Here is a 14,729-nt window from a genome sequence, read left to right on the forward strand (position 1 = left end):
AAACTCGGTGGATGGCCTTATTCCCAAAGGACCCTGCAGGCTTGGGAGAATGCCTTTGAGGGACCTCATCAAATAAGTGTCAACCAGGGACTAAGGGGTCAATCATAGTTTACTTTCTTCTGACTTCAGCAGCAGCTGCTGGATGAATGCTGGAAAACAACAATAAAATAACAAGAGCTAGCATTTATATAGTGACTTAAGACTTGCAAAAATATACATATATATGTATATATTTACTAATGACAGTGATCCTGGTAGGTAGGTGCTCTGATTATCCCCATTTTACAGATGAGGACACTGAGACAGAGAGAAATTAAATGACTGACATTAGGGTAAATTAGCTAGTAAGCATCAGAGACAGGATCCAAACCTAATCTTCCTAACTCTAAGTGCAGTGTTCTATCTGTTTCACCATTCTGACCTAAGTTCTGATCAAAGAAGTGCTGCCTTATAGAATAGCAAGATGGGGTGGGAAGAGGTGGGAGATGGCAGGTCGCACTATAAGAGAGCAGAAGGTATTAGAGAAACTTTAAAGATGAAATATTATATAAATTCACAGTAATTATATGAATTCTAAGGAAAGTTTTTCTGAATTAAAATGCATCATGGCATTAATCTTGTCCCTAATGGTTAAAATTTTCCCCTTCCCAAAGGAACAAATTTGTGGAGTTTGACATGAAGCCTGTCTGCAAGAAATGCTATGAAAAATTTCCTCTCGAGCTGAAGAAGAGGCTGAAAAAGCTGTCTGAATTGGCCTCCCGGAAAGCTCACCCCAAGTCTGTGGACTCAAATTCTTTCTGAAAAGCCCTACTGGGACTGTGTGCTCACCATTGCCATGCTGACCCCTTCTTCCCTGGGTGATCCTCATTTCTGCTCCTCCTTTCATCTTCCTTTTCTTCTTCTCTTTCTCTCTGTCTTGCTCTCTCCTCCCTTTTCCCTTTCCCTTCTCCTTGTTGTCTTCTGACATTTCTTACACATACCACAGTCCTAAGAACACTCACAGTGGCAAGAATCTACTGAAGGATGAGGAAATTGAGGAAGAGAGGGTCTTGGAGATGAGGAGATCCATTCACCCCATTCCTATGGCCCACTACGAGTCTGACATTTCCCAACTCTAGCTTCTGAATTCTCTGAGAGTTCTCCAGCAATATCTAGTTTGAGGTTAAGTCACCTAGCAAGTGGGAATACAACAAATTCCTCCCTGCTGTTTGGAAGTGAGTGCACCAGACATAATTGAAGCCCTCATTTAGGGACCCAACCAAGAATTCTTCGGAAGTCATGGCTCATTTTTCCTTTATTTCTTGGGAGATCTTGCAGCTCAGTGGGCAATGGCCTTTCCTTTTCCTTTCTGTAAGTTCTTTCTCCACTCATATTTTGTTACCTTCTGCCTGAGAAATTCCCTTCTTTTCTTACTGTAGATATTCTTGACCTGGAATCCACAGACCTCCATTGGGTCCATGCATAGATTTGAGGAGGTCAGTGGACTTGAATGGGAAATATATATATATCCTTCCTACCCAGATAAATGATTTCCTTTGTAATTATATGCATTTTATGCATTTTAAAGCATAATTCTGCAAAGGGATTCTTAGAACCCCAGGCACCAGACTCCCCAAAGGGTCCATAACATCAAAAATGTTAAGAAACACTGCTTTAGGTCTACATCAGACTTTGTTCAGATGCCTTAAAGCGATGATGAGGTAGTGCTCTCACTCCCAGATTCTTGGCCACCTTGTAGCTAGTGTGGCTCAGTCCCATTCAGTTTAATTAAACAAGTATTTCTAGAGCACTCCCAATCCTATGCTGGAAGTCATGGAGGGGCCAAGAGAACCATTGCCTCCCATTTATAGATTTTTCTCTTACACAGCGCTTTTCTTGCAACAATCCTGTGAGAAGGTATATTCCTTTTCCTTAAAGAGACCCTGGTCCAGTTGAGGAGATAAGACTCAAACCCCTAAAACATTTAGGAAACTGTACTGCCTAACAAAAGATAATGAAACAAAGGCTTAGGGGCTGCAAATCACAAAGTGCTCTGGGAAGACAGCAGAGACAGACAAATAGGTAGACAGACTAGCATAGATGGGGGTACTGAGAAAGAAGGAAGCAGGTACTGGCCCGGCCTGGAAAGATGGACAAGCCTTGGATAGATGAAAAAGCATAGAGTGGATGCGGAAAATGAAAGTACAGAAGTGACCACAGCCTTCAAGTACTCTGTGTTGAAAAGCAAGATCATGCAAAGTCTGTGTGCCTACTTTCATAGCTGGAAAAGTCAGTCTAGGTCCAAAGGATGGCTTCCTTCCATAAGGTCATGCTTAAGAGGGGAAGTTATCCTCAAGTTATTGCTAGCAGGGTGTCCTGCCTATTGCCTTTCTTCAGGGACTGAGGAGCAGGCTAGATATTTTATCCTCCCCTAGAATTTCAGTGGCTTTAGCCAAGCCCTGCAGTGTGGTGTGGAGCTAGTGAGTTTGGCAGGAGTGGGATAAGGATAGAGGAACAGTAAGAGAAAAGAAGGAAACATTTGAAGGATTGACAGAAACCAAGTACTTATTGAGTACCTTTTTGTCTCTGTCCCCAAAGTCTACTTTTCTGAAGAGGGTGGGTGAAATAAATGAACAAGCCATGGGTAGATTCAACTGATCCCAAATAGGAATCTCTTGTAGTCGGGAGAGGGGCCCATCCCTTTCTTATCATTCAGCACCAGAACATCAAGGAATCTCATTATAGAAAGATAGACCTAAGAGGGATCTTAGATCAATCTAATCCCTTTATTTTAACAGATGAGATAAATGAGGTAGAGAGAGAGAAAAGCACTTGTCTAAAGTTACAAAGCTAGGATGAGACAAATTTAGGCTTCTTCCTCTAAGCCCTGCACTCTGCTGCCTCACTATAATGAAATTTGCTATCTAGCCCCTGTACTTTTAACATTTTAGAATTCCTATTAATTATTATTTGCATTTGGACATCACATAAAATATAAAGCATTCATATACACCAATTTGCAAAGCCTGGACTAGCAATTCCTACACATCTCAGTAGTGATGAACAGAAAACATGAAATGATCGCTTTTCTTTTGTCCTTCCCTCCAACCAATATCAAGCAGCTTTCAGTTGGATTAGATTCAGGATAACTTCCTTATAATAACCAGAGAGGATTCAGACTCTTAGATTATTAGGTTTAAAGAAGCCTTATACGTCATTTTACCCATCTTCATTCAGCAACTGAGGAAGCTGAGATCTGGAGAGGGTTGTCATTCATCCAACTTCACATGTCTAGTTAGTACTGGAAGCGGGTCTAGAACCCCCAACTACTGATTCCCAGTCCAAGGTTCTTTTCAGTATACCACACTGATGCATTCTGACCTGGATTAAGAGGTGTTGTTTAATACTGTGAAAGGCAAAGGCTCAGCCTCGTAGATGTTCTTGTGTTGAGACTGACTTTGTGGGAATGAATGGTCATAAAGAAGAAGGAAAGAACATTTTCATTGAATCCTGAGTGATAAGTCTGTTTGTAAATGTTTGAGGCTACTGGACCCATGAATTGTAATCCTGTATTTATCAACTACAGCACATAAGATATACTGTAATTCATTTTCATTGCTTTGCACAATAAAGATTTATAAGAACAAAGGTGGCTGTGAATTCATGAAATAAAACTACTTGAAATTCTAGCAAAATATACTTAATATATACCATCTCCATTAAGCACAGTGAGTGAAGTAGCTTTCTAGAACTTGTGCTTAAGACTCCAACTGTGGAGATACCTCAGAGAAGGTGATACAGATACCTTCTGTAGCAATGACTCATGATGCAAGAAGTGCCAGGCACTGATTTTGCCTTGTTGGGTGAAAGAAAGGCAGAACAACTGGGAGGTAAATGGTACGGGGGAGAAAGATTGTTTTCTATTCAAGTAGTTTGAAAAATAGAACTTGTCTAGAGGAGTAAAGAACTTGCATGCCCAAGGAAAAGGGGACTTGAAATTCATTTTGGGCCAGTTTTCTCCCCATAGAGTAACCTCTTCTGGACAATCAGGCTGGGGCCACATACCCTCAAGACAAGGAGGCTTGAAGATGTCCAATATTGTGGGGTTTCTGCTGCAGTGGAAGGGAAAAGAGGAGGAAAAGCAGAGAAAAATAGCCAAAAATAAAGATCAAAAGTTCAAAAAAAAGGAAAACCAAGCAAAAACATGACTTATAAGCAGATAAAACAAAAGAGAGGATCATAAAGAAAAAGAAGAAAGAATAAAAATTTAATGAGAAGTCAGAATACTATGCACATGCATTTTACTTTAAAGGAAAATGAACTCAAACTCTTCAATCAAAAAGGCAATTCTGTAGAATCTCTGGATATTATTTAACATTCAAAAGAAATTCTGGAATTATTCAAAAGAGAAATAAAATTATAGATAAAGGAATTAGAAATTAAATTAATTCAGAAATCAGATTTCTCAACACAACTTAACAATAGAAAGTACCAAACATAGATATGATAATGGATAATAATTTCTCCAAAGTTTTGAAGGGGAGAGAGAGGGAAAGAGAGACAGAGACAGAGGAGAAAGACAAAGAAAGAGACACAGAGAGAGAAAGAGAGAGAGAGACAGAGACAGAGACAGAGACAGAGAGAGAGAGAATAAATTTAGAACATAAAAAATGCAGAATTGGAAGAAATTATCAGAAGAAAAGTAAAAAAAGCAACAACTTGAATGGAACATATGAATTAGAAGCCAAAACAACTTAGCCTTGAAGTCAATGTACAGAGCCAATTAAGGACTGTAGGTTCTCCTAGGCAGAACAAGACAGATTAAAAATATGAATGTCATACTGTAGGGGGTAGAAAACAAATTAGCAACTGCCCAGAAACTTTGAATATAGACAGTGAAGCATTGATTTACTGAATCTACAGATTGCTGTAAGAAAAAAAAATGCTTGAAACACTGAGGAAGGCTAATGGTAAAATTTAACATTTTAAAAAAACAATATATTTTGCTGGTAGCCAGGAGAAAGACTTTCAAGTATGAAGGATTGTCAGTTTGAGTAACACAGCATTATGTTTCAGGGGTGAGAACTAAAAAAAAAATTGGATAGCATATATATTTTTTTAAAAAAGCAAAACCCAAAAGAACTGAAGTAGGAACCCAAAATAATATCTTTCAATAAAAAAGATGTAATTTCAACACAAGAGGCATTTGAAGTATTTCTGTAGTTATACCACAAAGGTGATAAGAATATTTGATTTACAAACATTCTCCAAACAAAGACAGGTAAATAATAAGAATTATGTTTGACTCTTTTAAACCCCATTTGGGGTTTACTTGGCAGAGATACTGGAGTGGTTTGGCTCTTTTATTTCCATGCTCATATTACAGATGAGGAAATTAAGGCAGATTTAAATGATTTGCCCAGGTTCACATAGGTAGTAAGGGTCTAAAGATGGATTTAAACTCAGGAAGAAAAATCTTTTAAACTATAGACCAGATGTTCTATCCACAGCAGCACCTAGATGCTCACCACAGAATAGGAGGAGCTATTATTTATGTAGTGTTTTAAGATTTGCAACACATATTACACATATAATCTCATTTGATCCTCAGAACAACTCTGTGAAATCGGTGCTATTATCATTCTTATTTTACAGCCGAGGCTCACTATCATATGGCTAATTTCCCAAAGCAAATAACAAACTCAGATCCTCCTTTACTTTATCCTCTAGATCATCCAGCTGCCTCTATAAGCACAACCATCAAGAAAGGACAAAATAATGAAGCCAGGTTTTCATGTTTACAGGTTGTTTAAATCAAAAGTAATTAATAAATAAAAGAAAAAAAAAGGATCAAAAAAGGCCCTTCAGGGTTAAAGATTTAAGACATGAAAAAAAGAGGAAGAACTGTGCTAAATCCTGTAATTCCTCTATAAATATAAATTACTATCTTTTGTAAGCAGAAGAACACAGTAGGAAGCTGTAGGGGAGAAAGGAGTTAAGAGACAGGAAAGCTGGAAATTCACCCCTACCAAGTGCATAGGTAAACAAAGGAAGGATGATCATTTCTCTAATCTAATAAGAAAGGAGGCTATTGGGGAATAGCATAAGTTGTTTGTCCTTTATTCTTGAAAAGGACCATGACATCAGGGAGGTGATACCATGACATGTGAGTGAGATGGCTTTAATTGAGGCAGGCTGTGCAAGGTCACTTGTCTCACTTTTCCTTCCACAGCCCTCTGGATGTAGATCAGCCTGGCCATTGCCCTGGATGAATGGGAGACCTTGGCCTTTTTAAGCTAAGGTCCTCAACAGGTCTCAGTTTGACTAAGGCTGCCATTCAGTGATTAAAGCTAGTAACATTGAGGCAAAGAAATTCCTCTTTAACCTAGTCCAAAACATATAAATAATAAATAAATGAATGAATGAATCTGGGAGGGGAAGACCCTCAGGATTTCTGGCCAAAGCAAAAAATGACTGCTATTTACAATTGTGCCATTATTTTTAACAAAGTCTCATGACTGATGGTATCAATTGCCTTGGCCAGACTGACAAATATTGTATACAGATCTCTGTTCTGATCCTGGTATTTCTCTTGGAGTTATCCAGAAGCAAACACTGTATCAACCATTCCTTGGCCCTTTCTGAAGCTACATAAAGTTGCAGGTAGGTGACCATCTTCCAAAGATCATGGTAAGGGAAAAGGAAGAACCAGAACTCATAACTCAAAACATAGATTGATTCACACCATATCCCACTACTTCCATTTAGTGTTACTTCCTTCATCAATTGATATTTTAAGAATGAAGCATGCTAGAAAAGAGAGAGAATGGAGTAAGATGATTAAATACAATAGCAAAAAAGTGTTTAGAGAAGGAAATTCAATTTATTATTTCAGAAGCTATAGTCTCATGATAAAGACACAAACCTAAAGAAGGTACAAATAAGCTCACACATTAGAAATAATAATTCATAATAAAATAGAAAGAGAAATAAGGAGGACAAAATAAAGGAAAACTTTTTGGAAAACAGTGCCACAAAAAGAATGTTATTTGAAGCTAGAGAAGGGATGGAAGTTGGAAAGGAAAACTTTGAACCACATATTTAGTTCAGCATAGCTCAGCAGGAAAAAAAGAAAGAAAAGGAATAGAAATAGATACATAGAAAGAAAACAAAATTATAAATTTAAGTAAAACTAAGGAATTTGAGGTAAGGTAGGTAAATGGGAATCGGAGAGGGATGTGCTTTGGGAATAGCTTAGCATCAAAATAACATAGAAAACTAATCATTGAAGCAAAATGCTAATTTAAAAGAAAAAAGATGATTAAATCAAAACAAAAGAAATAAATGTAAGAAAAGACAAGCCTAACAATATTAACTTGTAATGTAAATAAACAATATAATATGATGAAAGAGAGAATCAGAATGAATAAAAAATTTGTGATATAAAAACACATCTAAAAATAAAAGCATATGAAAATGAACAAAAAAGACTGGAATTATATTATATTTTCATCAGGCAATCTCAACAAAGCAAGGATTGAAATCATACTAAAGAAAAAACAAAAATGTATAATGTCAAGAGAGGTAAGCTGGAAATTACATTTTACATAAGGTGTTGTAATAAGCACAGTGTTAATACTAAACATATATCACCAAATGGATAACATCCAGATTCATAAAGGATTAACTGAAATACAAAAAAAAAAAAAATGACATCGGTAATTATAGGAGATTTTAATGTTAATGCTCAGAACTGGATAAATCTTAACACTGATAATAAAAAGGAAATAGAACTAAGCAAACTGTTGAAATTAAATTGGAACTACTCATGGCATCTTGTAAATGGAAGCATTAAAGAATATATATGCTTCACATGATACCTTTACAAAAATTTATTATATGCTAAAATGCAGAAGTCCCCCCCTCAAAACAAACAAACAAACCCTACCACAACAAACAAACTCCCAACAGAGCGGAATATTATGGTATCAGGAATTTGGTTGTGAAGAAACTACAAAGACATGATTATTGTTAATTTAAATTAAATTAAATTTAATTAGGCACCAAATGCCTACAGCATGAAAGTACTTTATTAGCTCTTGGAGACTCAAAAACAAAATGAAAAGCAGTCACAACTTCAAAGAGGTTACATTTTATTGGAGATTTAATATTTATATAGTAAATACAAGATCACTTTTGGAGGGAGAGAGTGAATTATCTACTGTTGGGAGGGCATCAGGAAATACCACCATCAGAAAATTCCTATTTTGAACCTTGAAAGATAAAGATTCTAGAAGTGGATGTGAAGAGAAAGTAAATTCCAGAAGATGGGGACAGCTGGAGTAGACAGGCACAGAGGTGAATGATTGAATTATAAACTAAGAGAACATATTGGCTGAAACATAAAATGTGTAAAAAGGGAATAGTGTAAAATAAATCTAGAAAGGTAGGTGGGAAGCAAACAGTGAACAACTTTAAATATTAAGGTGAGGAGTTTGCTGTTTTATTCTAGCGGCAATAGAGAGCCACTGAAGATTTCTAGTCAAGGGAATGAAGTAGTTAGATCTGTTTTTTAGGAAAATTATTTTGGTAGCAGTGCAGAAGATAGATTGAAGAGAGGAGATACTAGAAATAAGAAATACTCAGGAAACTATGTTAGTTGTTCAGGTGAGAAATTGTAAGGGCCTGAACTAGGATGATAGTTACTTTAGGTGGACAAGTGAGAGGTACATTGAATGATTGGATATGGGGAATAAATAAGAAGGAAGAAATGAGGATAATTCTGAGGTTGTAAAGTCAGTTGCATCTTTAAGAGAAATAGGTAAATTTGAAGGAAAATTGGCTACGTGTGGGAGGATAATGAATTCTATTTTGAACAACAGGAAGCTACCAGATAGTGGGTAGTATCCTCCCCAGCAGCAAACTGGCTCTATTGGATGCCTAGGTAGGCTCTGATGTCTCTCTCCCATCCATAAATCAATCTCTTGTCCTTCCTTATTCCACCCTGACTCTCAATCCCAAATTAAGAATATGCTTCACTTTGTGTTGCTTGCCCTGGTACAAAAATTCCTGAGGTCAGTCCATTCCAAAATGAGGAAACTTGAGAAATGAGACGTAAAACAGCCTTAGGTTTCTCTATGGGGATGAGAATTTCTGTCCATTCATTAAGCAAGATTGAGGTGGATGGGTAGTTGTGAGCTCAGAAGACGTCACCCCTCAATCTGAGGTTCGGAAATTCTTCTGTTTGTTCACGGAGCTCAAGAGCAACTGCACATAGGATGTCAGCAGATCATCCATCTTATAGCCCTGGGTTGGGAGACACAGAGGGGGAACACAATAATCAAGGTGGGCCAGCAGGGAGAGGGGGGAGTATGTCAGAACCCTAGGATCTGGGAAAGGAGAGGAAGGAGAACAAGCATTTACATGGTGCTTTCTATGTGTTGGGCATTGTGCTAAGCCCTACAAATAGTATCTCATTTGACTGTCACAACAACCCTGAGAAGTAGGTGATATTATTATCCTCATTTTACCGTGGAGGAAATTGAGATAAACAAAGGTTAAATGACTTGCTCAGGATCACTTCTGTGTCAGAGACCAGATTTAAAATTAGGTTTTCCTGACTCCAAGCCTAGCATTTTATGTACTGTGTCACTTAGCTGTCCAAGAGAATATCTTAATGCATCAAATATTTAATAAAAATATATGTATACACACATACATATATATGTATGTTATATAATGCATACTTCTCTGCACTAGATATAATAGATAAAATTAGATACAGAGATATATGCATACACACTTTGAGTACCGTTGCCCATACTGTGCTTCAAAGTCCAGAATCTAACATACTTCTTTGCATATAGCAGGTGCTTAATAACGGTTTGTTATTGAGCGAATGAATGAGAAAGTAAAAATGACTGGGGCCATGTGGGAAATCTTGGATCTTTGAAATTTCACAGCAAAATATTTTTGTCTATAGTTGTTTTTCCTTCACCAGCCCTGTCTTCAAGATGAGATAGACTCAAATTGTATTTATTTTCCCTGCTTCTATTCCTCTTCTACTGGAAACAAAACCAAAGAATCCTTGCTCCATGCCTTCTTAGTCCTCCCTTGTCCTCCCCACACTTCCAGAGGGGTCCCTTGCATGCCCCGCCCAATGTGGGCTCACCAGGGAGGTCTCACACAGTAGCCGATTCCCCTTCATGAGATTCCCAAGCACCAGGTGGAAGTAGGTGCTTCCACTGCTCCAGCTGGAGATTTTTGTAAAGGGGTAGGTGTTAAGGAGCTCCTGCAGGACGAGGAACAGGGAGAGGTAATGAACAGGGGAAAGAATTCAAGAAACCAAAGTTAGGGGGAAGAACTTTGGGGAAAAGGGGTAAGACACTTAAGTAAAGGCAGTCAGGAGAGCTACCTCTGCCACCGACTCTCATAGTGTGTCCTTGGTCTAGTGTTTAATCTGTCTGAATCCCAACCCATCAAATAAAGCTAATTCTATCTATTCTATCTTGCAAGAGACTAATAAGGTGTCCTAGATATCTCTTCTGACCCAGAGTCTTGACTAGGACCCCCTCCACTATCCTTTCTTCCACCTTCCTTTCTCTCTTCCTCACCACCACCGACCCTGGACATCACTACTTCCTAATTTGGAAGGACATTGTTCTATCTCTAGCCTGGGCTCTGGAGGGCTCTTCTCCCACCACCTCTTCCCAGAAATGGTAGTTGTTGTCAGCCCTGTCATCTTATGGCCTTATTGGAGGATCTAGCCAGGTTAATGATTTCTCTGACCTTGGTCTTGGGATGGATGAGCTGCAATCCATGTTTGTTGATGGCAATGAGGATGATTTCTGGGTAGGTGGGTTCTGAGCTTTGCTGGAATGGAGAGGTGGAGAAGAAAAAGAGGATGTTATGGATGTTCCTCACTTAAACCCCTAATCCATTCCCCCCCCCCAAAAAAAACAATTAAAATAGGGAATGTGGGATGGAGTTGAGAATAGCATTGCCATTCATAAGTCTTGGCCTGGCTCACTTGGGCAGGGTTTAGTTCTTAAATCTCTTGAATCCTTACAATCCAGTGGCTGCTAGAGAAGGGAGATGGCAAATTACATTTCCCTTTTCATCACCCCCTTGAATCCCTATTGCCAATTACATATAGGAACAGAATGATTCCAGTCATATTCTCAGGGATGCAGAAATAGCTTAGACAAGTACACACACACACACACACACACACACACACACACACACACACCCTACAAAGAGGCTTTCTGGATAGGATTAAAGGAAGAAATCTTAGATTTACAAACTCTCTGAGAACTGAATGGCTTCTGGTGTATGAAATGGAAAGAATGCTTTAAGAGAAGATTTAGGATTTAGATTCCAGCCTTGATACTGTCTGTGTGAATTTAGGCAAGTCATTTCACCTCTTAGAGCTTCAGTTTCCTTATCTGTAAAATTAGGGTATTGATAGGATTGTTGTTATTGTTGTTTAGATCTATCCTACTCCTCATGAACCCATTTTGGGTTTACTTGGCAGAGATACTAGAGTGTCAGTTCCTTCTACAAATGAGGGAACTGAGAAAAACAGGGTTAGGTGACTTGCCTAGGGTCACTCATCTAGTCTGAGACTGGTTATATCACTTCTCAGGTCCTTTCTAGCTCTAAATCTACTATCAATGTAGTAGTTTGTGGCTCTGGGGAATCAACAACTATTTTGAGTATCAGTTTAAGCATCAGTAAACTCAGGATAATAGTTCTTGAACTATCTCACTGTTCTGGGGGTGGGGAAAGCCCTGTACAAATAAGTCATCATCACCATTAGTATACTTTTCACATCCTCACTGCTTAGCATAATGCCCTTGCACATAGGTCAATCCGCAGTCAATCAACAAGCATTTAATTGAGCACTTATTATGTACCACATAGTGTGAAGTGCTGGGGTACAAAGAAAGGCAAAACACTGGCTGTCCTCAAGGAGTTTACTTTCTAATGGGAGAGATGAGGTGCAAAATAACTAGGTACCTACAAGACGTGTATGGAGAAGGAGAAGGTAATCTGAAAAGGAAAAGATTCAGAAGGTGGAGGAGACACTTAATCCATCAGTTTTCTTTCAAGTGAATGTGCTTCTGTAGTGGGAGGGTAAGGAGTGGCGGGATATGAAACAGAACCTACCTTCACCTCAAAGAAGGCTGATCCAAAGGTGGGCCACCGGTAAATCAACCGCAGGAAGGCCAACTTGGCTTCCTCCACTGTGTTCTTTTCGTACTTATTGTAAGCTGCAAAGATATTCTGTAAAGGAGGGGAATAAGCCTGGGTGAGTGGGAGCTACTTAGACAGAAGCAAGATGATGCTCTATCATGATGGAGCACTAGCGCCGGACAGGAGACTGGACAGACTCACCACATCCAATCTATGTTAGTAAAGCTGGTAGGAAAATTCAGGCTCACAATCTAAATATGCTTCACTTTACAGGAATTGATACTCCTTTTCATTCCTCCTGTAAATCTCTTTAAAAAATGAATTTTCCTTTGAGTTTTTTGTCTGTGATACTCTTTTTCTGTTCTATTTTGTATATTGTGGATTTTTTGAGGTGTTATATACAGAATTTTAAAAGTGAAAAAAACATTTTTCTCTATTGTTTACTACCTACATGTCTTAAGTGCTTATTTGCAACAATTCTCAAAAGAATTGTCAACTATTAACAACTGTCTGAAAGACTGCTCTAAATTACTACTAATAAGAGAAATACAAATCAAAACAACTTTGGGGTTTTATCTGAAACACAGCAAATTGATAAAGATGTCAAGAATGGGAATAGTAAATATTGGAGAGGCTGTGGAAAGAAAGGTGCTTTTGTTGTGGTGTTGATTTAAATCTGACCATTTTGGAAAGCAATCTGGAATTATGGTAAAGAAAGTTACACTCATAAAACCTTTGATCCAGAGGGCTGACCATTAAGCATACCTATCCCAAGGAGGACAATAATAGTGAGAATGATATTATATACAACAGTATATTCATAGCAGTGTTTTTGAAATAACAAATAGAAACAATGTAGCTAACTCTAAATTAAAAGATGGCACACAAATGTAATGGAATATTACTGCACTATTACAAAGAGATGAAAAAAAAGAATTCAGAGAACTGTGAACTGATAAAAAGCAAAGTGAGCCAAACCAGGCAAATAATATACACAGTGCCCACAACAATGTGAATAGAAACTGTAATTACAATAACAAAATCTTGAATTCTGATTATTAAAATAATCAAACTTGGCTGGAGATGAGAAATGCATCTCTTTCCTCTTCTTTGCAGAGGAGAAGAACTATGGATACAGAATATCGCAAATATTGGTAGCCTTGGTTGATGTGTTAGTTAGTCTTACTAAACTGATTTTTTTTCTTCTCTTCCTTTCCTCCCTCCTTCCTTCCTTCTCTCCCTCCCTCCCTCCTTCCTTCCTTCCTTCCTTCCTCCCTCTCCACCTTCCTTCCTTCCTTCCTTCCTTCCTTCTTTCCTTCCTTCCTTCCTTCCTTCCTTCCTTCCTTCCTTCCTTCCTTCCTTCCTTCCTTCCTTCCTTCCTTCCTTCCTTCCTTCCTTCCTTCCTTCCTTTCTCCCTTCCTTCCCTCCTTCTCTTCTACATTTAGAAATAAAGACTTTAAAAACTTAATAATTTTTTAAAAATTACATTTGTCCATAAGCTAGTAGCTGCATTGTATAGTTGAAAGAATATTGGATTGGAGGACAGAAAGTCTGAAGTTCTGTCAAATCTCAGATTTCAGTTATTAGTGGCAAGTTATTTAGCCTCTTTGAGCCTCCAGTTTTGCATCTGTAAAACAGGAATAATAATATTTTCCCTGGCTCCTGCTTCATACATCTTTAAGCAGTGTACCAACCTGAGTGAATAGTACTTGATTGAGTAACTGTGTGTGTGTGTGTGTGTGTGTGTGTGTGTGTGTGTGTGTGTGTGAGTGAGCGAGTATGGAGGGGTTATATTGGGAAGCTTAAAGCTAAGGTACAAAGCATTTGTTGCTTCTTGATGATCTATTAGATGTGAAGAAATGGAATTGGCGAAATGAGGCTGAATAGAACTACCCCGAGAGAGACCTGGAGTCCTCTGTCCCTTTCCTTTTCCTATACTTTCCCAGGTCAATGGATTCCTCAGTATGTGGTCACTAGGGAAAGGATGGAGACTCCTAAGGGCAGACCAATAACCTTTTTCCATTCTTCTGAAGACATCGATTGAATTAAGTTTCCAGGCACTAGTTCCTTCAGGATTTTGGAGATGGTGGCTAGCTGGGACCTGTCATTGTCAAATTTGACCTTGTAAATGAGTCCTGCAAGCTGGATGGCATCCTCCCTAGAGCATTTGTGGAATCCACGAAGGTACTTGGGCAGCTCCTGGAAGAGAAAAACAGTCAAATCGAGCACTTCCTCCTAATGTACAGATGCCTCAAGACCACCTGGCCCCTTAGCAAAACTGGTAAATAGTTTGTATTTGGTAGTTGTTCATGTCCCCACCATACTGCTACTCTAGAACTCTCCTATCTCTCCTACCTCTTCCAACTGCTCCCCTTTCTTCTGCCCCCCAAAACGGCTGAGAAATTCATCTATATTCAGGTATTAGGGCTTCATGTGTCTCTCTTACCAGGGGGATTTATTCCTTAAAAATGGATCCCAGTGAAGTATTAATAAATCATTAAGGTAGAATTTCAGCATAATGCCTGGCATAGTGCTTCCTTCTGGCACTAGTA

At 38.4% G+C, this 14,729-nt stretch overlaps 2 protein-coding genes across 4 annotated transcripts in view; one reads left to right on the plus strand and one right to left on the minus strand.

The window, feature by feature from the left end:
* Positions 1-3,627, plus strand: part of LIMS2 (LIM zinc finger domain containing 2) — a 79,444-nt gene extending 75,817 nt beyond the window's left edge. For all 3 annotated transcript variants that reach the window (XM_074301715.1, XM_074301714.1, XM_074301716.1), the window contains one exon: positions 654-3,627. In XM_074301715.1, the coding sequence (XP_074157816.1) occupies positions 654-801 (148 nt within the window). In that variant the 3' untranslated portion in view covers positions 802-3,627. The remainder of the gene's footprint in view (positions 1-653) is intronic.
* A 4,491-nt stretch (positions 3,628-8,118) lies between these two features.
* Positions 8,119-14,729, minus strand: part of MYO7B (myosin VIIB) — a 136,773-nt gene continuing 130,162 nt past the window's right edge. The window contains exons 44-48 of the mRNA XM_074301720.1: positions 14,191-14,376; positions 12,151-12,267; positions 10,768-10,851; positions 10,151-10,270; positions 8,119-9,285 (exon numbers count right to left, since the gene is read on the minus strand). Of these exons, the coding sequence (XP_074157821.1) occupies positions 9,196-9,285; positions 10,151-10,270; positions 10,768-10,851; positions 12,151-12,267; positions 14,191-14,376 (597 nt within the window). The 3' untranslated portion in view covers positions 8,119-9,195. The remainder of the gene's footprint in view (positions 9,286-10,150; positions 10,271-10,767; positions 10,852-12,150; positions 12,268-14,190; positions 14,377-14,729) is intronic.

Source organism: Sminthopsis crassicaudata, chromosome 3 (genome assembly GCF_048593235.1).
Source record: "Sminthopsis crassicaudata isolate SCR6 chromosome 3, ASM4859323v1, whole genome shotgun sequence".
NCBI classification, from domain to species: Eukaryota; Metazoa; Chordata; class Mammalia; order Dasyuromorphia; family Dasyuridae; genus Sminthopsis; species Sminthopsis crassicaudata.